The sequence below is a fragment of the Scardinius erythrophthalmus genome, assembly GCF_964197995.2.
Source record: "Scardinius erythrophthalmus genome assembly, chromosome: 17".
In the NCBI taxonomy this organism is placed as follows: Eukaryota; Metazoa; Chordata; class Actinopteri; order Cypriniformes; family Leuciscidae; genus Scardinius; species Scardinius erythrophthalmus.
The window spans coordinates 14,498,986-14,522,863 of NC_138237.1; the positions used below are offsets into that span (position 1 = coordinate 14,498,986).

The window sequence follows — 23,878 nt, forward strand, 5'->3', positions numbered from 1 at the left end:
GCTGATATTTCTTAGACTGTTTATGCTAGGCATGCTGCGGTAGTAGGTGTCACTGGTGTTACGTCGCGTTTGGATGTACACCAATTACATTACTTGCCCACCATGGCACTGCCGACATAGAAATAAAAAACATTTAGTTCAGTTGGACAACAGACGCTACAATTATAAAATGAAAACGTCTGCTCTGCTCTCTGTACAGCACGAGCTGTGAGATGAGATGAGAGTGTGGAGATGGCTGACAAGACGATGGTGGGGTATTTAGAGCGAAACAGATCCTGAGCATCATTGACAAATATCTTATCTTGTAAAATGTGTGGTCAGTACCGCGGCTCCCTATACACAGAGCTTGTGCAAGCGTGAATTCGAAAGCAATTTCAATACCCCCAAATTAATAGTGTCTCCCTGATACCCACAAATTATATACAACCCCCCACCCTGGTGTTATCGATAATACTGGTGTTGTCGCAAGTTTATTTACCGGCATTATACCGAATTCTGTGATCCACCGAATTATGTGACTGTACACATAATGTAAGGACAGTAGGGTTAGGATTGGGATTAGATCAATACAGCGCCTACTAGGGTCACATAACTCTGTGGGTTCACATAATTCGGTGTTTAAATTTCCTCACCATGACATTCCAAGCTTACGCTGAAGTCTTTACATATAGTGCACAGGTTGAATGGACTATTTTATGGTGTGTTTGCATACTTTTTATGACCTTGACGAGACCTTAATCACAATATGCTTTGTGAACATTCTTCAGAATTTCTTCTTTTTTGTGATCCACTGAAGAAAAAAGTGATACAGGATCGGAAGCAACATGAGGATGAGTAAATGAAGTCTCATTTTTGGGTGAACTACCCCTTTAACTCTTCCTCCTAGTCTTTTCATCCACTTCTTGCATCCTCTCATCCTCTTCCCCTTAAATCTCAGTAATGTCACCCTTTTTCCCCTTCATTTCTCCCTCACCCTCCATCTTTCTCCGCCCATCGCTTCGTTCCACTCCTTAAATCTCTCCTTTGGCAGATCTCTATCGTTATCGCGCTCCTAATAAATCTCTCCTCTCTCTTTTCTTTTTTCTTCTCAGTCTGTCTATCTTTCTTTCTCAGTGGTAGTAGGATCAGAAGCTTTAGCCGTGTGATCTGTATTGATCAGTGAGCAGTGGGGTTATGCTGCTCTGGTTGACTGTTGTTCTGCTCTGCCCTGCCCTCCTGCTCTCTTTCAGCCCATTTCCATCACCATGACAACAGGTTGAGTGTTGGCCGGTGAGGCACTTCCTGCGGTGGCCAAAAGAAAATATTTCATTCAGTTTTTTGAATATCTATACACACATGATTTCAGTTCCGGGCTTTATTAAAGGAACGGTTCACCCAGAAAATTGAGTCATTGTGTCTGATTTGTGAAAAGGATAAAACTGGTTCATTAAAATAACAGACTTAAAAAAGAAAAGATCAACTTTCAGCAGTTTGGTGATCACATAGATAATTGTATTTTGAACTCAAGAACCTCTGTAACAGGATCAATGAATCAGTAAGCTCAATAATCCAACTTCCAATTCTAGAATGAATTAGCCCAATTTGAGAATTGATCAGTCTGATTCATTAACAAATTGTTCAGTCTGATTTGTGAACTAAGTCAACTGATTTATTGAAACGAACCCACTCAGAAGAATTATTTATTCACTGAATCAGCTCTTAAGCTCACTCACTTACAGGAGAAAAGTTGTGTTGTAAATAATCATTGAATTTGGAACTGCTGTAACTGGATCAATGAATCAGTAAGCTGAACAATTCAGCCTCCAATTGCAGAGTGAATTAGTCTAATTTGAGAATCAATCATTAAAGGTCCCGTTCTTCGTGATCCCATGTTTCAAACTTTAGTTAGTGTGTAATGTTGTTGTAAGAGTATAAATAATATATGTAAAATTATAAAGCTCAAAGTTCAATGCCAAGCGAGATATTTTATTTAACAGAAGTCGCCTACAAAAAACGGCTGGATTGGACTACATCCCTCTACTTCCTTCTTTAATGACTTCATTAAAACCGTGTTTTGACTAACCTCCGAAAAAAATTTCTCACGATTCGTTAATCCCGATAGCTGTAATAGTAAAAACGTATAATAGCTGTAATAGTAACAGTTTTCCAGATAGTTCCACATGTAATGCCAGATATTTCATATGCAAGCATGTCAGCCAATCACAGCAGAGGGCGTTTACGGTGAAGTCTCACAGCAGACACGCCCCTTCAAACAGAGCGTTCAAATCAGGTGATGAAATCAGGCTAGGAAAAATGCCTTTTATTTCTAAATTATAAAAAAATTGATCTAAAAAACATACTAACATTATAAGGGCACCCCAGGAAACATTATAAAATAATAAAATAATCCATGGAATGGGACCTTTAAAAAAGTTCAGTCTGATTTGCGAACAAAATCAACTGGTTCGTTAAAAAGAACTGTAAACAGTTAGCAGTTGTGTGGGAAATAATTTTAACTCAAGAATCAATGAATTAGTAAGTACACAAAATCAACTGAATCAGTCTGATACATGAACAAATTGTGAACCAAATTAACGTGTTCATTGATTTGCTTCTCACACTCAATGGAAGGGATGTTGTCAGGGAATAAAGATGTAATTTCTGTCTGTTGCTCAAAAAAATCTATCAAATAACTTCAAAAGACCTGGAATACAGCAGCCAAGTAAATAATGGCAGAACAATACATTTAACATTACAGTCATTTGCAGCCAAGAGGATTATCGCCCCAGGCAACACGAGCAACTGAAACCTCAGCAGCTCACGGAGCACTATCAAATACATTTTCATGAAGCTCCAGCATAAACGCCACCACAGTGCTCATAATTATTAAAGAAACCAGCAAATTAATTCAGGCACAGGTGCACAATGCACACTCTCAGTGAACACACCATGACTGAATTATGAATCATTGACCGCAGAGTGAACTGCCAACACCTGAGGTGTGTCTGTAAGGTCGCACACCTGACGATCATCAGTCTTCACCCTATCATCGTAATTCTCTTAGCTCACGCACAATGCTAACAATTCTCATACCAATCTACAAAAGGCCATTTATTTATATATATATATATTTTATATAGTTGAAAAGCCCCAAACGCTTTTCAACTATTATATTTTTAAAGATGTGCAGAAAAAAGTGGGGCAATTAAATCAAGACCTTTAAAGTCACCATGAATAAAAAATGGACAAAGCCTTTTTTTTAAATCTAATATTGCAGTATTTACTATAAATGATTTATTTGTGCACATCTACTTAAATTCAAGTGCCCTAGTAATCTTTATTAAAATTAACTTCCCCTCCAACTTGCAACAACATCTCTTCTCTGTTATGTTCACTGGCATTTTTTTTTTCTTATTCGAGAAACCATTTTACTTGGATATACGTCACAATAGGGAAGACAAGTCTAACACTGCAATCATGCAGATTTTAAAGAAGTAGTTCACCCCAAAAAAAAAAAATTCTGTCATTATTAACTCACCCTCATTCCATCCCAAACTTCCTTTTGTGTTCCACAGAAGATATAGAGTCATAAAGGTTTGTAACGACATGAGGGCGAGTAAATGATGACAATTTTAATTTCTGGGTAACTTAAATTACAATTGTAGTAACAGGTTTTAAAGCTTGTTTATGATCAAACAGAGTTGCATTAGTATCAAACAGAGCTGTGAATGATGTTGGAACTAGGGAGGTGATCACACTGTCCTGCTTCTGCGTGATTCTGTTAGTATGCCAGAGAATCTCAGTGGTGTCCAGTCCTGTTAGCCAGCTCTGCTGTGTCTGTGTTTGGCCACAGGAAGGAAACAGAGCTGGCTAATTCTGAAACAGACCTGCAAGCTGGCCGCTCTTCCTGATGGCGTTGACATGAGGCGGTAAAGCCGGAGCCTTCCTTTTACATCTCTATTAATGCCTGTGATTCTTTGTTCTTGAATCAGAGCCGAACACAAATGCATGAAATTACGCAAACAAACAAACCCTGGGTGATATTTACTGTAACGTGAACGACACTGTTTTATGGTCCAGCACTTGTGCAACTGATTCACATAAACCCTTTTTATTAACATTAGGCAGGTGAAATGGGTTTATTTATGTCCATATGTATGTCTCCGAGACACATTGACCGCATCAACCTCGTCCTGTCCCGCACTGTGGTTTTACAGTCTTTACCAGTCTTCACAAAAGTGCATCACTTCAAAAGTACTGACAGATTTACCAACCATCCATCCGTGAGCGATTCCATTCAGCCTAGCAGGACAAATAATCCGAGCAGGCACGCAGGCAGTCCAAGGACACCGCTGCTCCTGCTCTCCGAGTTTGATTTATCGGCTTTGCTGCCGGAGAGATGCGATCGGAGCATATCTGTACTGGACCGAGGGAGCCTGGTCTTAATCAACGGAGCCTCACAGATGTACAGAGATGATTAGGCAGTCCAACAACCTGCTGAGACTCAATAGCCAATGCCGGGCACGGATAGAAGATCTCTGTAAGTGTGCTAAGAGGAAGCTGAGATAGCAAGCTGGGCACATGCAACATCACATTTGAGGTGGATGTTTATTTTAGCAGATGATCCGAGATCAGCCTGGGGGGTTTCAGCATGTGAGCTGATGTTGTATTTATAAGCAGTAGGTTCATCCTACTTTTCAATGGGGTGGTGTGGCCTAGTGGTTAAAGATGTGGAATAATAATGAAAATGCTGTAGGTTTGAACCGCACAAGGGCCAATCCAAGCACTATTGTGTTAAGTTCTCAAAGCACTTAAGCCCATGTAACATCCATTATATATAATTTTGTAAACCGTTATTGTAAACCATTATATCCAGCACTTTTAGAAAAAGACCAGTATCCCTTCTACCATTTGCTAAAACACTTGAGTGAGTCGTGTTCAACCAAGTCTCTACTGGTTGGACAACAACCTGTCTGCTTTCAAAAGCAGCCACTCAACCAAGACTGCCTTGCTCTCAGTAATTGAAGCTCTGAGATAGGCAAGAGCAGCTTCCAAATCATCACTACTCATTTTGCTGGATCTGTCTGCTGATTTTGACACGGTTAACCACCAGATCCTCCTCTCAACCCTCGTGACAATGGGCATCTCAGGAATCGCACTCCAGTGATTCAAGTCTTACCTGGGTTCTTCAGGGTGTCTTGAACGGGTGAGGTGTCTGAGTCGCAACATCTAGCTACTGGGGAGCCTCAAGGCTCAGTGCCTGGACCACTTACATGATCTCCATCTACATGACATTACTAGGATCTGTCATTCAAAAACATGACTTTTCCTATCACTGCTATGCTGATGACACACAACTGTACCTCTCATTTTAGCCAGATGATCTGACAGAAGCTACTTGCATTTCTGACTGCGTGATAGACATTTCGGACTGGATGAAGGAGAACCACCTTCAACTCAACCTTGCAAAGACAGTACTGCTTGTGATCTCTGCCAACCCAATGCTTCATCACAACTTCTCCATTCAGCTAGGTGTGTCATGCATAATTATTTCCAAGACAGCCAGGAACCTCTGAGATGTGATTGATGATCAGTTAAACTTCACAGACATCCTGCAGATTTGCCTTGTGCAACATTAGGAAGATCAGCCTCTTCCTATTGGAGCATGCAACACAACTCCTTGTCCAAGCTCTCGAACTATCCAGACTAGACTACTGTTATGCTCTCTTGGCATGCCTTCCAGCATGTACTGTCAAACCTCTGCAACGGATAAAGAATGCTGCAGCAAGAGTGGTCTTTAACCAGCCGAAGAGAGAGCATGTCACACCTCTCCATCAATTTGCACTAGTTGCCAATAGCCGCTCGCATCAAATTCAAGGCACTAATGTTCTCCTACTGCCTACAGAACGACCACTGGGTCTGCTCCCCCATACTAAACTCTCTAATTCAGACGTATGTGCCCTCCAGAAGCTTGCAAGCTTTATATATATATGTATGTATGTATATATATATATATATATATATATATATATATATATATATATATATAACATACATACATATATATATATATATATATATGTTATATATATATATATATATATATATATATAACATACATACATATATATATATATATATATATACACCTTGCAACATGTACTGTGCTAGACTAACTGGGACTAGTCACAGCACTTGCATATTGTTGCCCTATTGTTGATTTGATTGCTTCTGTTGTTCTCCTCATTTGTTTTCCTCATTTGTAAGTCGCTTTGGATAAAAGCATCTGCTAAATGATTAAATGTAAATTTAAATGTACTGACAACTTTCACTGTTTGCACATTGATTGATATGATGTATGATGATTGCATACTATGTAAAATATTCACATTGACACTCTCCATCGGAAGTGAATGACTTCCGGTCTACATAAGCAGCAAAAAGTCAGCTTTTGTCCTCACTAGTAGTCTATTTTAAAGCTTTCAATAGAGGTAGCATTCAAAATCTGTAAATATTTCCAGCCACTAACAGTTGTCTCTTTTATCAATTACAGATAAAGATGAAAGAAATAAGTACAAAAGGTAAAAAACATGCCTGAAATGAGCCAGGCTGCTTTTCAAACGTTTTTGAATATAAAGCAGCAATTCACAGCTGGGTCAAGTACTGATCTGACAGGGGGATGAAAGTAATATTTCACTGTGTTGCATCACTGGATCAGTCCTTTCTGCTGTCAAAATCTGCACCAGCAAACACTAAATGCAACAATCAGTCTCTTTCAAGCTCTTACAGATAGCACACTATGTTTGATGGGCAGTGAACTGAAAGATGAAATGGCGGGAGAAGTTGAGCCAAATATCTGCTGCTGTAGGATTTGAAATTCTAGACACCACTCTCCCATCAGACACTGCAGGATGTTTGTATTTGAAAGACAGAAACAGATAGAATGTGCACTAAAGAGAAAGACAGAGTGTGTGTATTTACCGGTTCCTAGATCGGTGTGCTCCAAGGAAGTGTGCTGGTTCTGATGGACCCACTCCCCATTGCATTTAAAGAAGATCTGGAGGGCGGGCCGTGCACGGCAACGTAGTTTGATGGGGTTGCTCTTGACGATGTACGCATCATCGGGCTCCTGCAAGAAGTGAGGCAGCGTTCCAGACATCGCTGAGAGACCATCACGTGACCCTGCAACAAACATTCAGGAATTAAGCGTCAGTTTTAGGAGAAAAGTCAGTTTCATTCAACATGAAGTAAGAACGTCTAACCGAGCAAATCCACTCGGATGACAGCTACCTATCTTCGAGTTCCTATAATCAGACACATCAGCCAGGGCTCCTTGAAAGCAAGCTTACTCACTCCTTAACTGGCCTGTCAATCACTTTGAAAAGCGCTCTCAGGTTGGATGACGTTTTCAAACGAGCACCACATGAGCCGGTGACAACGGGAGATAAAGTGAAAACTGCCCTAAAGCTGCTGAAGGTGAATTTCAGCACCAGGGACAGCAGCCAGCAGATACTCAACAGCATAAGCATTTACAGAACCATGGACAGCTCCTCTTGGCTCCGTAGCTTCACATTATATGCAGATATTTGCTCTGTTCCAAAACCTAGTGAGCTGCTAATGGAGGAAACATTTTCAGGCACCATATACACTCTTGCCAACGCAAATGCTTCTCCAAAAGGTGGGTAACTTAATTACTCTGGCTCCTAAAATACCTAATTTTTGACTGTCCTAAGGCAGCACTACATTTCCAGGAATCCCACATTCACTGTAATGATCATGACAAAAATGTTGATTATAAATAAAGTAATATTTCAGTAAGGGAATATTGCATTTCACTGCGCTACTTTTACATTCTTTTTTTCTACGTAAACATACGCTAGACAGATTCATAAACATTATTCATGCTTTTAGCAAATTCTAGGACGATAATTGTAGGTGAATATATGTCTATCACAGTTGTCTATGTGACAGTTGAGTCGGCTTCTGTGAGCATTTGAGGTCACAGTAATAGCTGGACTAGGCTGATCTTGTGAAATTCTGGGTAAAGCTCTCACTTCATTAAACCTTTATACAATGATTGTGCTCACAACCAAAATTGTTCCATTCTATACAAGAAAACGATACAATTCTGCAATAAACACAGACAAAAAAACAACAACAACAAAAAAAAACTAAATCTGTGTCTGAAGTCTTGTGCCATAGTTAGCACCAATGTTGGGGAATGTTACTTTTAAAGTAATGCATTACAATATTGTATTACTCCCTTAAAAAGTCAACAATTGCATTAAATTACTTTGTGTTACTTTTTCTAACCTGGACTGAGCTTGCTTGTTTGTTTTTAACAACAAAAAAGTTATATTTTTGGCAAATGTAAAGGTCCTTTTACAGCAAAACGCAAAGTCTTATTTCAGCAATAAAAACAAATTGTACATTACAGCATACAACTGAAACAGAAAAATGAAAATAGAGCAAAGCAACCTGACAAAGAAATATCAAAACTGAAGTATTAAAACTGATGACAAAGAATGAAAAGAAATTTAGAGAAAAATGTATAAATATGATGAGAAAGAACAATTAAAAAAATGTGCTGGAGACAGGCAGACACTCTGCTCTCTCTCCCCTAAAATTTCTTGTAACCCTCCACTGTATCTGTCAAATAAAGGGTCAAAAGCCAAAAAACAAAAACAAAAAAAAAACAAGCACTGTAAATATATAATAAAATGGCTATTAAAACTGGAAAACCGTTCTGACATGCCCCATGAAATCGACCACGTACGGGTGTGAAATTCCATTTCACACAGGGATATTTGAAGAAAGATTTAGGGTCTAAAAGTGTCTCGTGGATAAAAGAGCCACACAAGAGTGACAGGAGCTGAAATATCCACTGTGATTCAAAGCACACAGTGATTTAAAGCACTCCTCTCCCTCGCTCTTCACGTTTCTCTCATGCTCACTCCATTTCTCTTTCTGTCACTGCATGTGCGTATACACACACACACACACACACACACACACACACACACACACACACACACACAAGACTCTCCCTCACTAATAAAACTGTCACAGACGTAATTGGATGGGATATTTTGGAAACGATTTCCCCTGACTGAAATAAGCATAATAGAGATTTCTGTTGACTTGTAATCCTTCCCTGGGAAACTTTGTGTGTGTGAGGGTGTGTGTGTGTGTGTGTGTGTGTGTGTGTGTGCACAGGTGTGTAATCCTCTGGCAAACATACCTGATTCATCCTGATTAGAATGAATAGAGAAATGCCTGCGTGTGCTGCTCACACTGAGAAAATCACAGCCCTCGCACCTGCCCCTCCTTCTCTTACCGTCTCTCTCACACCAGAGGACAATTTTATCACTTAAGTGTTTCTTTCATAGCTCAGTAGACTTAAAGTCAACATGTACTTTTCTAATATGCATGCCTGGTCTTACTGTGAACATTTCATCAATGTGCCATTGTAATCTTTCAGCAACATGAACTTTTACTACCATAACTTTCCTTTTATGCTGACATAACCAATGACACAAGAATAGGGGAAATAATGTTAACCAAAAGACAAATAACTATTAACCCTTTCTAAAATCATGTCATAATAGATCTAACATTTGGGCTCAGTAAGATTTTATTTTTATTTTTTCTTTTGACAGAAATTAATACTTCTATTCAGCAAGAATGCATTACATTGTTCAAAAGTGACAGTGAAGACGTTTACATTGTTACAAAAGACTTCTGTTTCAAATAAATGCTGTTAAAAAAAAAAAGATAATCATAATCATAATTTCCACAAAAATATTTCAAATCATTTCTGTTGCTTTTAAATAAATTTGATCACAATTCACACAAAAATATACAAATATCCCACTCTATGACAGCAGCAACACTGTTTTCAACATAAATAATTAGAAGTGTTACTTGAGCACCAAATCAGCATATATTATAATGATTTCTGGAGGATCATGTGACACTGAAGACTGTAGTAACGATGCTGAAAATTATATGTAAGGGATATTGTAGAGCAGGGGTCACCAAACTTTTTTCTCTGGGGGCCACATTATCGTTCCGGACTGTGATGGGGGGGCTGGGTCAGCTATATAACATAGAATTGTATGACCCAGACCAAAATGACCACCAGCAGGCGTCATTGTGTAGCAGAGATTACTAGCCTGGCACAGCCATCCCCACTACTATATCCACACTTGATTCCTGGCACATATTTGTTTATCTTTACTAGTGGTTTGCAAAAGTAGTAATCGAGTCTTCACACTTTGTTTTAATTAAAGTTATTCTTCACTTTAAAAATAATCGTTGGTCCACTGTTCTTTGAAAACACTGCACTCTCTATTAGGGGTGGAACGGTACACCTAAGTCACGGTTCGGTTCAGACATCACGGTTCGGTACGAGTTCGGTACAATGGAGGGAAAAGTAAAACAAAAATGCAGAAGGCTTGTGCATGTCTCAGGCTGTTCCACCAAATGAAAATAAATGTCTTAAGCCTTGTATTTTTTTAAATAAGTTTTATTAATAAAGAAAAGGCATATAACCAGTTTATTTGTAGTGCACTGACAATAGTTTTATATAATTAGTTCATTAATTAAATTAATAAAAAGACTAAAAAGACCTTAAGATATGTTTGGTAATTGTACCTGAATGAATTGAAAATTAATTTGCTACATTTCAGATTAATATATTTTTTTCCTTACACTTTGCAGTTTGAATGATGTCCTGTATAAAACAAAATGACGGAGTATGTTTTTATGTTTCCACTGTTTGATCGCGCCCGCGCCTCACTCACTCACTCACTCACTCACTCACTCACTCACTCACACACATACACACACACACACAAATATAAGTAAACACTTTGCGACTTTTCGATCGCGCACACACCTCTCTCTCAACATATTCCAGCATTGCAATCTTAACATCGCAGCCTGCTTCAGAGCTTCAGAGCTAAGGCGGAGCTACAGATTAGGTGTCCCTAAAGAACCCGCGTATCTAACAGTAGTTCCGCATTGCATTAATTAATTTGCACACAAGTTTTATTTATATTTATATTTATATAATAGGCCATGACGACTTTAGGGGATTGCCTCATAGGGCCGGTTCAAGTAGTGGGGGGCAGAGGGGCTGGGTGGCCAGTCAAAAGGGGGTGACGGGCCTTAGTTTGGTGACCCATGATGTAGAGCGAGGCGGTTGTTATAGCGAATACAACTCCGACAGGCTGATCAGGACCCCGACGCTAAGCGGAAGCGAAGCTCTACATTATCCCGCTTATTACAAGGCTACGGCTACCTACCAAATAAATCAATAATTTGACACAAAATATTGATTTAAAAACAATTGTATTGCTTCCGCTAAAGAAAATAGTCTGTTCTGTCTCTACGGTTAGAATCCTGCGTCCATAGCAACGCTCTGTTTTTCATGGCAACGGTGTGTTATACTTAGCAGCGGTCTGTTATCAAGAAATAACAGGCCGCATTCTACATTAGAATTCAACCAAGCCATGTAATAAAAAAAATATTAAAATTGAAAACAGTTATTTTAAAATGTAATCAAATATTTTTCTGTCATTTTGATCAAATAAATGCAGCCTCTGTGAGCATAAGATACTTTTCAAAAAGTTCTAACACAAATCTAAGACAAATAATAAATAAAAAGTATCTTTTGAAAAGTCTGATTCATCCACGACCAAATGATGTGTAGAACAGATAGTTTGTGTCAGAAAAATATGACACGCACTTTTAGAATCTATTTGGTATCTTTGGTATATATTACTGAGATCTCTTTTGAAACTAAAGTAATTCGTAAGAGAATATAAAAATATATGTAAGTAGGAGAAAAGTCTCCATTTGCCCTTAATTTCTTTTCAGTGCTGTCTAGGATAAACAATTGAGATATTAAAAGGATTCCAATGGCTCTCTCTCCATCTTCCACCCCCATTCCTCTTTGTTCCAGACATGTAAACAAAACGCACATTATTTTCTATAAGAGAATTAATGGTAGTGTCTTGTTTGTATCATCCCAATGCTTTGTGCTCATGCTTCTTTTTAGAATGAATACTCCCACACAGAGAGCACCAGGTAGGAGTGTGAACACATCCATATTCAAAAACATGGACAAACATATTGGACCGTGAAGTTCCATACTGTAATGTGTGCTAATGCAATTTTTTGCACGCCCACAAACAAATGTATTCACATTTACAAGCAAATACACAATCGCAACACGCTCAAACACAAGCGCACACATTTGGACTCGCACACCACACGCTTTTATCCAGCCACCATCACAGATGTTCAGGAGTGCTTGACATGATGGCAGTCTGATGAAAGGGAAAAATAGTCATCTGACTGAGCCGCAGATGAAAGGATAGCGAGAAAGAGTGGGGAGGGAGGGAAAAAGAGTGAGAAAGAGAGAGAAAGTGCAAATGAGAACGGGTGGAAAGAGCTTCTTTAGACTCGTGGACATTGTCTGCAATGTATGCAAACTGATTTATAGAGAGCAATAACTGTTATTGAGGGGAGGACCATATGTTTGTTGCTGACAGAAAATATAGAATCTATATCTGAAGAGTGTTAACACACATAGAAACACACTCCAGAACAACCGAGCAAAACAATCCATCTTACACTTACCTGTAATGAAAATAAAGACTTGTTAAAGACTTTGGTTTGGTCCATTTATCCAGATATATATATATATTTTTTTTATTCTACATTTTAAATATGTATGCTACAAAGTTGATTGTTTTGTCAACTTTCAGTTGCGATAAAAGTTGTTAAAGACATGGACTAATTATTATAAAAAAATTTAACAAATAAATTTTCACCACAAATAATAACAATAAACCCAAAATCGAACAATTACATTTTCACCACTAATAATAATAATAATAATTTATTATTAATGAGTTCGCTCAACTGTTTTCTTTAGTAGACAGTTTAATTTGAATCGCTAAAATAACTTGAATCAGCAAGAGTCAGACTATCATTCTTAAAATTTGATCTATACAAAGTAATAATGTTGTGCATGTTGTGCTGGCCAACTGGTGAACTATATTTATGTAGTATCGAATCAAATATTAAATCACATTTGGTACCTGTAGAATGTTCATTTTTGACTCTGCCTATGCTTCTCTCGAGATTAAAAAAGTTTTACTAAGTTCTTTAAAAAAATATGATGCAAGTCAAAATGGCTCTCTTGTGGCATCAGAGTGAAAACTGTTTTGGTTTGAAGCTTTTATTTTTAAGAGACTGCTGGTGTGCGATCCAAGGAGACCTGGGTTTTTCTGTTTGTTTCTCTCTGTGGTGGTGCTTTTGTTATGTAGTGTTAGTTCTTGATAGAACGAAAGTGACCATGACATCCTAATGCAATCACGGCTCAGACACAATAACACAATCCTGACTGCCTCTCTGAGGGGCTTTTGAGCAGTCTGTATGTGTGTGCGTGCGTGAGGAGAGAGAGAGCGAGAGGATGATTTCAGTGATTGAGCGTATGCGTGTTTTCCAAACCTCCCTGTATCAAGTCTTCTGACAGCTATTTAATGTTTCCCATTTGCATTAGTTGATAAAAGCACCGATCTGTTCTCTAAATCCACAGCGTGACACGGCAGAAACACCAAAATGGCCGACCGCATCCTCTCAATCCCCCCTGTCAGGGCCGAGCAGGTTGCCACAGCAATGATATACGAGTGGCGGGCCACCCCGGCAATAACCGCGGACGCTAGATACATCTCACGCTACGGGAGCAAAACAAGATGTCATTGCCATCAGCTCCGAGCAATAAGTTTATCACACACACACACCTGTCTGTCACACTGAGAGGTCTACGCCGTAAAACACACACACGCGAAATACAAACATGCTAACTATTCTGACCAAGAAGTGATAAAGGAATCAAGCTCTGATGGCTGCAGACGTGACTAGTAGGCCTACGTATAGTGTTAAGGAAGCAGTTTTCAAGTTGTAGTGGGCCAAGTTACTGTTAAAATAAGGTAAATTAATAACCACATTGAAACTATTTAATAAGGCAGTTTCTTTAAAATGATATTCTAGAATCTAGATTATTATTGTCCTTTTTTTTAGCACTTTAGAGCTGTATTAATCAGAGAAGCAATTAGGATTCTAGGATAACAGCATCAAACCTAAATTTGCAATTAATAGAAAAAAAAAAGTAAATAAAAAAATAAAAAAAAGCTTAGTAACATTTAGTATAGGAATAATATAAAGTCTATCTTCAGTTCACATACTCGCCTACAATATTTATTTGTGGCAGGTTTGAAGTCACTGATGTCAGACCATTGGTTCTTTTGTCATGATTTGTTTAAATATGCACCAGCACAAATAAGCATTTAAGAGGATAACATATTCTGTGAAAAATGACTTACACAAAGCTTCTGCATCCCAATCACTGGTACATAAATACACAGAAAGGAAGAACTAGACCAGACTATTTTGCTTTCTATTTAGACTTGAGTCCAAACCACACAGAAATTTTTTTTTTCATTTCATTTTGACAGAAAAGTTATTGTGCAAAATAAATAAGAAATGTTTAAGGTGAACTGTTCTCATTGAGACGTGGTCTGGGAACCACATGTTCATTTTCTAATATTTGAGGCGTGGTTTACGAATGCCCAGAGCCGTTTATTGGGCGCTACGAATGTCTATCAAATGCGCCTGTACGTAGCTCATAGGCAATCATTTCAATTATAACAGATGACGTACTGTATGTAGAGCGACAGAAATTCGACGAGGAAGAAGACGAAATAAACTTGCGTTCTAAACTAACACTATCTAAGGCTGCATCGAAAGGTAACTCGTGTCTGATGCCATGTTGGATCCATAGATATAAACAAACTGCTTCGGTGTGTCGCATAGACGTCGTCATCGTCTTGCTGCTCCCTCCCCGTTCAGTGATTGGTTCCCTTTTTGAGGCGAAAATCTGGTCCATGGTATCCAGGCTGCCTAGCAGCGTGAATAAGATTGCGCTGTGCGCAAGGCAGCATGGGGAAACCCAGGCTAGTTTAGGTCACTAATCAAGTAAGCAAAAATGTGAAGTAATTTGTACAGAAGGTCAGATGTTCTTATTTCTGTCGAAACACAAGATGCACTTTGAATCATACTGTATGCTGGAGAACATGATCATCAGGTTTTACACAAACTTGTGGAGTTCATGCAACTCGACTGCTGCCATTAAAGCAGAAACAAAGCAGATACTAAGAGAAATCCTGAAATTCATACCCCCCCTCCCCTTAATTGTGATGTTGAATATATTTTGTACCAACATAAATTGGCATTCAATTGAGAAAACTTTACAAAAGAGAACCTTTTTCACTAGTGGCCTCAGATTTTTGGACCTCACTGCAGATACAGTGAACATATGAGCTTCTGCACAAAAGTAAGCTGTATTTTCCTCTGTTCTGCAAATACTGTAGAAAATGGTGCAAAGCGTGCATTTCAGACAGAGAAAGAGAGAAAGGTGCACCTTGGGGAGTTTTGACAGACTTCTGGTACAGAGATCACAATAATTGCAGTTCTCAACAGGGTGATGAACCCGTGTCACATACACACAACAATAACACACGTAGATCAGCCTTACACACACTCACACACACACACACACACACACACACACACACACACACACACACACACACACACACACAGTGGCTGAACTATCCCTTTAAATGCTTCAGCTCTGCACTGTAGCATTCTAGGATTTCTGTAATTCCTCCACAGTGCTATTACCAGATTAAAGAATCTAACGTGTGATTGGATAACACAGAGAGAGAGGGAAAGAAAAAGATGAGAGAGGGGTAAAGGAAGGGGGAGATGGAGGTTTAGGAAATAGAGCGTGGAAACACAACAATAGATTGATGTAAAATTACAGAATAAAAAAAAAGAGTTAATGTGATTGGGCTCCAGAATCCGGATTACTGCTGATGTGAAAATAACGATGTCCCATAATGCTTCATTACGAAAGCAGCCCGTCAAAGCCCAGTAAACAAATGTTTACTGATTATGTTTACTGCTCACGCGCGTGATCATAGGTAACTAAACCTATGCGCGTGAACTCGGCAATCGATTACTTTGGACTTCAACCGAAAACAGGATGTAAACACAGGTATTTGCGCTGGCTTAAATAACATCAATTTTTATACATATCTTTTACATCTACTGCAGTCAGATTCACTCGTGTTCACTCTGAAGGAATCACTCACATTTTCTGTGCACTTGTAATGACACATCAAGGATGTTAGGAGGCTAAAAGCAGGTTTAAAACTTGCCCCATTGAAGTCAACAGGGTGCAAATTTTAAAAATAGAATAACTCAGTGTAGGCAACACCGATTTTTGTCGTTGTTCTCTGTATTGACAGCACTCCAAATGTACAAAAAAATGAGCTCAATGTTAAAATTGACCGGAGTTCTCCTTTAACACGAATGCTATTCTAAAAAGTAGGACAATATGATTCCTTGTTTCATAAAATTTTAAGGGGAAAACCATTGCCGGTCTCGTAGATAAAGTATAAATTATAAATCATTTAACACAAATTTTTTTGAATGATTAAAAAAACATAAAAATGTTCCCCAAAATTGTGCGCGCAATATACAATACTACTCAAAAGTTTGAGGTCATTTGATTTTTTTTGTCTCTTATGCTCACCAAAGCAGCATTTATTTTTTAAATAACTCTATTTCATAACTCTATTTTTCTATTCTATTTCAATATATTTTAAAATATTATCTATTCCTGTGATGGCAAAACTGAATTTTCAGCAGCCATTATTGTAGTCTTCAGTGTCACACGATCCTTCAGAAATCATCCTAACATGCTGATTTGTTGCTCAAGAAACATTTCTTATTGCCAATTTGCCAATTTAAAAAAAAGTTGTGCTTCTTAATATGTTTGCGGAAACTCTGTTACTTTTTACAGGATTATTTGATGAATAGAAAGTTTAGCATTTATTTGAAATGGAAATCTTTTGTAACGCTGCAAATGCCTTACTGTGACTTTATAAATTGAATGCATCCTTGCTGAATAAAAGTATTAATTTCTTTCCAAAAAAAAATCTTAATGACCTCAAACTTTTGAATAAGATTATCAGAAAATTCCTCTTGTTGCATGCCTTTATTAAAATCAATGAGTTGAGTTTTTTGTAAATGACACATATAGTTGTGCATATGTTCCAAATGAGCCCCTTAAAGTATGAAGTTCCATTTCAGTTTACATGCTGCCATAGACTTCACCAGGTCTGGAACAGAAGAGTTATAGAGAGAGAAAGAGAGAGAGATACTGCAGTCTCTAAAGCTGATCCTAAATATCATTACTTATAATAAAACAGCTGCTACTACATAAATTTACAAAGCAGAAGTGTAATTACAGCACTACTCAAAATTCAAATGCAGGGCCACAGTCGCTAGCTAATTAGTACAAACAAAACATCCTTAAGTAACACTGACATTTCAGAAAAGGTTAGGAAGTGTCGCTTTTGTGCATGTACTTGCGTTGGACTGAATTTAATTAGGCCGTCTCAGATGGTAGAATTAAAAGGACAGGGTAAAGTTTTGTCGAATTTCGTTTGTTTCTGATCTCGTCCCCTGTGATGCAGCTTAATGCTCTCACAGAAAGAGTCATTATTAATGTGCTGCAATTTGATTATGAGACGTGTTTGACGGTTACATCAAATGGAACAAAACCACGAAAACTTTGTTATGTCCGTTCAGGACGAATTAATCTGAGTTTGTTTGCATGTTTAGTTTGCAGCTGTTTTGGTCTGAAATTGTTAGTTACGGTTTTTCTGAAAGTAAAGTTGCGTGCATAAACCTCTCGTCCAGCGTCCTTTTTATACACAACAAACTTCTGGACGGTCGAGCGCATAAAAGTTTGCTGGCATGATGGTTCAAGGAACTCAAGAAGTACACAGAAGATGCCTCCTATCATTTTCAGAGCGCTTCAGATGGTATGAAATTCCTTTGAAAGGATTCTTGGATGTGTGGAAGAGATTTAGCGAACAGACAGCAAGGGTCCTTCCGGAGTGCTCTAGATCGAAGACTTTCTTTTTTTCATCCGTCTCCAAAGAGCTTTACACTAAGTGATATTACTGAGAGTCGCTTCTTTTTCTAATCGCAGTCCCACGGGATCAAAGTTCCCAGGAAGCCCCAGAGCTCTGTTCACATATCTCCTTTTCCTTTGAAAAAGAGAGCGAATCATTGCATAAGTTGTAATACTTGTTTCAGGCATGCAAAAAGCATTAGAAAAGATCAGCAGCCATCACCATGAAGTATGTAAAACAAGTATATAAAGAAGTGATGTAGGCAAGTACTCACACTAGGGATTACTTTAGTTACACTAGATGCTATATTTGATGTTAATGCAAAACCAAAATGGATCGGTTCAATATGTCTTCAAATTGTTCAAACCGTTGTGCACTTTTGCTGAGTGTTTCTGTGTAAACCATTCAAAAAGGATTCGGTCGCACTTTAGTTGAGTGTCCAAATCTCACTGTTATCTAAATGCTTATTAGCATGCATATTTCTAAGATATTGGCTATTTATTAGTACTTATAAAGCACATTTTAATGCCTTACTCTGCATGACCATATTCTTCATTCCTATACCCAATTCCTAAATGTATGAACATCCAAAATCTAAAACCAGAGCAATGTGTAAAGTTTCTGGAGACACGATTAAGAGCATTCACTTCACTTAAAGTTTAAGTGTGTGCTTTGTCAAAATACTTTCTCTACTGTATTACATTACATTAATGCATTTGGCAGACAATTTTATCCAAAGCTACTTACAGTGCATTCGAGGTATAGGGGAGAGCGGGGCACAAAGTAACGCTTTTTGACTTTCTCAGTTTGTGTAAATCTACTTATGGTTCAGAGTATTTATTTTTTCCAACATTAATTTCCCACATGTCTACTACAATTATGTGTTTTTGTTTTATTAATACAGTATATACTTTTTTCTTGATATACCCCGAAAGAATGGAAGTGAAATGTGACAACATGCCCCATAGGTGGGGTACATTGTAACATGTCGTGGGGCACATTGTAACATGACCATATGACAGCTTAAAATGTTATCTGATCTAATTAAAAAAATATACAAAACAAACTAAAATATTTTCTAAATATAATACAATTAAAAAACTTTTTCATATAAAATAATGGCAATTTTTAATAATTAAATATAAACTTATTTTTGAGCTTTGACTATGAACACATGAAAACACAGCTATACAACATAGTTCAAAACAAATAAATAATTAGTAATTTCTGAACATTGACTCTCAGTCTTTATTCACCTTTTTCTTACGTTTCCCCATTAAAAATAATAAAAAAGTATAGAATATAATAGCATATTTCTAATAGGGGCACATTGTAACGCAGTGTTACAACATGCCCCCGCCTGCACAACTGGGATTTAAACCCTGCTAGTGTCTTCTGCTAGTTAGCCAAGCATTAAAGAACTATCTCAACTGTTAAATAACATCTTGGAGATTAAAATAATATCAGATTTGTCTTATTTTAAATAAACACAAAAAATAGAGATGAAAAATGAACTTAAGTAAGAAATTTACTTTTGCTATGGTTTAATAAATGTCTATGGATATCTTCAAAAAAAAAAAAAATTGGCGGATTTTTTTTTTTATATATATAGTGTTGATATGGCAACTAGTAAATACACAAAGTTTCGTCATCCAAGCATGTGCGGAAGTATTTAAAACAAGCGTGTTACAACTAACCACTGCGACATTCATTCAAACAATGATATAAACTAACTATAACATTTTTAATAGAAATTAATCCTTTTATTCATCTTGATGCATTATTAAAAGTGGCAGTGAAGACACTCTTACAAAAGATTTGAATTCCAAATAAATGCTATTCCTTTGAACTTGCTATTCACCAAAGAATCCTGAACAAAAAAAATATCAAGGTTTCCACAAAAATATTAAGCAGCACAACTGTTTTCAACACTGATAATTATAATAAGAAAGGATTCTTTAACTGGGTTGCTTTTACACAGCTGTAGTTTACAGTGTCATATGCCGGGTTCACTCACAATATCAGCCTGATTTTGGCATGATCCATTTGACTTTAGGAATCAAACAGATCGTAACAGACAAAAATATTTTGTAGTCTAACCCGGCATTACAGCATTAGGCCTCAGAGAGTTACAGGATGTGAACACCCTTCTCCCATATCCTGTGATTTCTCTGTAGATCTCTCATCAAAAGACTCCTGGATCCAGCCTACTTTCAATTGTGAGCTGGGTACAGATATGGCAGTCTATGTTTCAAGCTCTTCAGTGTGACCTCCTGACTCTTTAAGCCCACGGCATCATGTGAGACAGATCTTCTGTTCTTTTTGTTCAAATATTGATGTCCTACTACACAGTATATGTTGTGAACATACACATATGCTTACATACAGATACACACCAACTGCATTCTGTCCATCCCTCTTTCTGGACCAACAAAGCACAAGTAGAAATGAAGTGAAACTGAAAAGAAGAAAAATCAAGAGACAAGATGTGAAAAAAAAGAAATGAGGAGAAGAAAAGATGTTTGCCAAAACATAGAAGAGAAGAGAAGAGAAGAGAAGAGAAGAGAAGAGAAGAGAAGAGAAGAGAAGAGAAGAGAAGAGAAGAGAAGAGAAGAGAAGAGAAGAGAAGAGAAGAGAAGAGAAGAGAAGAGAAGAGAAGAGAAGAGCTTAAAGAAACAAGCTTAAAGGAATAGAAGAGCTTAAAGAAACAGAGGGACTATGAACAACCAAAAGGCTTTTCTGAGCTCTTGATGAGCATGACAGGCACATTAATCATGAATCACACTGAGCCGTGAGACACCGAAGAAATGGAGGGAGGAGAAGGAGAAGAGAGAGAGAGAAACACGACTGCTTCCCACACGCAGTCTCCAAACCTACAGTACAGCTCCAGAAGCGTTTCCTTGCAGAACTTCTTTTAAGGGGTATAGAGAGTTCAGACAACATCAGGGTGAGTGTTCAGATGATATCAAGTGCATGGAAAGAGAGTTCAAGAAAGCACCTTTACCATAATCCTCCCGAAATAACATCTTACGTCTCCGCAGAATCAGTAAAAATTCATGAGCTTCATAAGTTATAAATAGATGGCAGATTCCTCGTTTCGAATGGCTCATTCCCAGGCATCAAGCAGCAAGAGGCAAGAATCTACAACGAGAATCCAAACCGCACGAGGCCCGTGATAACCTGAACCGTTCAGAGTCAAGTTCGCCTGTTTCAGGATGTCTTCCGCCTGGTCACCATCTAACTAAAAACGATCGACCGTCCCTCCGTTCATTTTCTTTAAACAAAACTCACCCTGACACGCTAGTTCTATCGAGTTTGGCAGGAGTCTCATTCTGTCAGTCAGTGTAAATGGCTCTCTCATTCAGGCGCTGATCAGAGCCGAACATGGAGACAGGTGAAAGAAACTCAGCGGGAGAGGAGGACAACGATGAGAAGGAAGTAAAAGAGGGTGAGAGAAGAAGAAAGTAAAGAGAGAGAGATTGATCTGAAGCCCTACCGTGAGCCGCAGCAGGGGGCATTATAACTCGAGGAGAGTGTGAATGTACGGAGCTCATACAGATTTACGGATCATTTCTGTTCACCATCTGTTCAAATATGCGATACGATATCAACGAATCACGGGGGAAATCGGGACTAAAATGCTATTGCAGAGGAATCTCCTCAGGTAGCTGGATAACCGGGGACTGAAAGACTGCTAAATGAAGGTCGGGTTTCTGATTCTCTCTCTCTTGCTCTCAAGGGAAGTCCCTCTGAATGCATCCTGTGGCAAACATCTGTCTGAATCATGAAGACGCTGCATTCACTCTGTCTTCTGGATGTCTTAGATGCTTAGCCAAATCCCTATCTCCCTCTCTCACTTGCTCTCTCTCTAAGAAAAGAAAGGCAACCAGGGAAAAGTTGAATTGTGGGATTTCTATACCACAAAAGGATTTTTACATTTAATGTACAATTGGACAGACTTTTGGCTATAGAACATTTTGGTCAAGAAACACCAAAGTAGACAAGAAGGGCCATTTGACTGACATGCAAAGTCCATTGTTTCATTTAGAGGAAGAGTTATCCGATGTATAAAGTGTGGTAAAAACTAGTTCAAATAATGGTGTAACATTCTCAAACAAAATTATCATCGTTAACAAAAAAATAAATTAAGACATTTTCGTTAAATGATTCAAAACAATAACTGAAAGAAAAAAATTGTAAACTAAAATATTTGAATGACTTTCATAGAATTTAAAATTCACACAGATTAATAGTTTTTGAAACATTGTACACTATTTTTCAAAAGTTTGGGGTCAGAAAGGTTTTTTTAAGACATTTCTGATGCTCACCAAGGCTGCATTTATTTGATAAAAAAAAAATACAGTCAAACAGTAATATTGCTATATATTATTACAATTTAAAATAATTGTTTTCTATCTTAATATATTTTAAAGTGTAATTTATTCCTGTGATGACAAAGCTTAATTTTCAGCAGACATAGGGGAGAGCGGGGCACAAAGTAACGCTTTTTGACTTTCTCAGTTTGTGTAAATCTACTTATGGTTCAGAGTATTTTTGTTTTCCCCACATTAATTTCCTACTAGTACTCCTACTAATACTAGTACTAGTATTTCCTATAATTGTTGTCTAGTACAATTATGTGGTTTTGTTATATTAATACAGTATATACTTTTTTCTTGATATACCCCGAAAGAATGTAAGTGAAATGTGACAACATGCCCCATAGGTGGGGTACATTGTATCATGTGTGGGGCACATTGTAACATGACCATATGACAGCTTAAAATGTTATCTGATCTAATAAAAAATATATACAAGACAAACTAAAATATTTTCTAAATAAAATACAATAATTAACTTTTTCATATAAAATAATGGCAATTTTTAATAATTAAATATAAACTCATTTTTGAGTTTTGACTTCGAACACAGGAAAACACAGCTATACAACATAGTTCAAAACAAATAAATAATTAGTAATTTCTGAACATTGACTCTCAGTCTTTATTCACCTTTTTCTCATGTTTTCTCAATAGAATTAATAAAAGTATAGAATATAATAGCATATTTAGGGGCACATTGTAACGCAGTGTGACAACATGCCCCCGCCTGCACAACTGGGATTTAAACCCTGCTAGTGTCTTCTGCTAGTTAGCGAAGCATTAAAGAGCTATCTCAACTGTTAAATAACATATTGGAGATTAAAATAATATCAGATTTGTCTAATTTTAAATAAACACAAAAAATAGAGATGAAAAATTAACTTAAGTAAGAAATTTACTTTTGCTATGGTTAAACAAATGTCTATGGATATCTTCCAAAAAAAAATAAAAAAATTCCCACAATTTTTTCTCTATATAGTGTTGATATGGCAACTAGTAAATACACCAAGTTTCGTCATGCTAGCATGTGTGGAAGTATTTAAAACAAGTGTGTTACAACTATAGCCCCGTGTTACGTTGTGCCCCGCGCTCCCCTATGTCACACGATCCTTCAGAAATCTTTGTATGCTGTTTTGATTCTTAAAAAAACATTTATTATTATTAAAACAGTGATACATTTTTTTTCAATCAATTTAATTCATCCTTGCTGAATAAAATTATTATCATTATTATTTTTAAATCTTACTGACCCAAAACATTAGGGCTATATTATAAAGCTTTAAACCATTACAACTCACCTGCAGTAAAAAAAAAATAGTCACTAGATAAAAATAAAACTACAGTGCTGAGAAAATTAATGCTAAATACTAATTTAAAAAAAGAAAAAAAAAAAGAAAAAAAAATTGGTGAAACAGTAAGTGAAACCTTCCAAAAACAAATACTAACCACAAA

At 37.4% G+C, this 23,878-nt stretch overlaps 1 protein-coding gene across 1 annotated transcript in view; it reads right to left on the reverse strand.

The window, feature by feature from the left end:
- The window catches only part of unc5da (unc-5 netrin receptor Da), a gene marked incomplete at its 5' end in the record, with an annotated part of 250,470 nt that overhangs the window by 70,451 nt on the left and 156,141 nt on the right, over positions 1–23,878 (reverse strand). Inside the window, one exon of the mRNA XM_081390218.1 lies at positions 6,961–7,161. Coding sequence (XP_081246344.1) covers positions 6,961–7,161 — 201 coding nt within the window. The remainder of the gene's footprint in view (positions 1–6,960; positions 7,162–23,878) is intronic.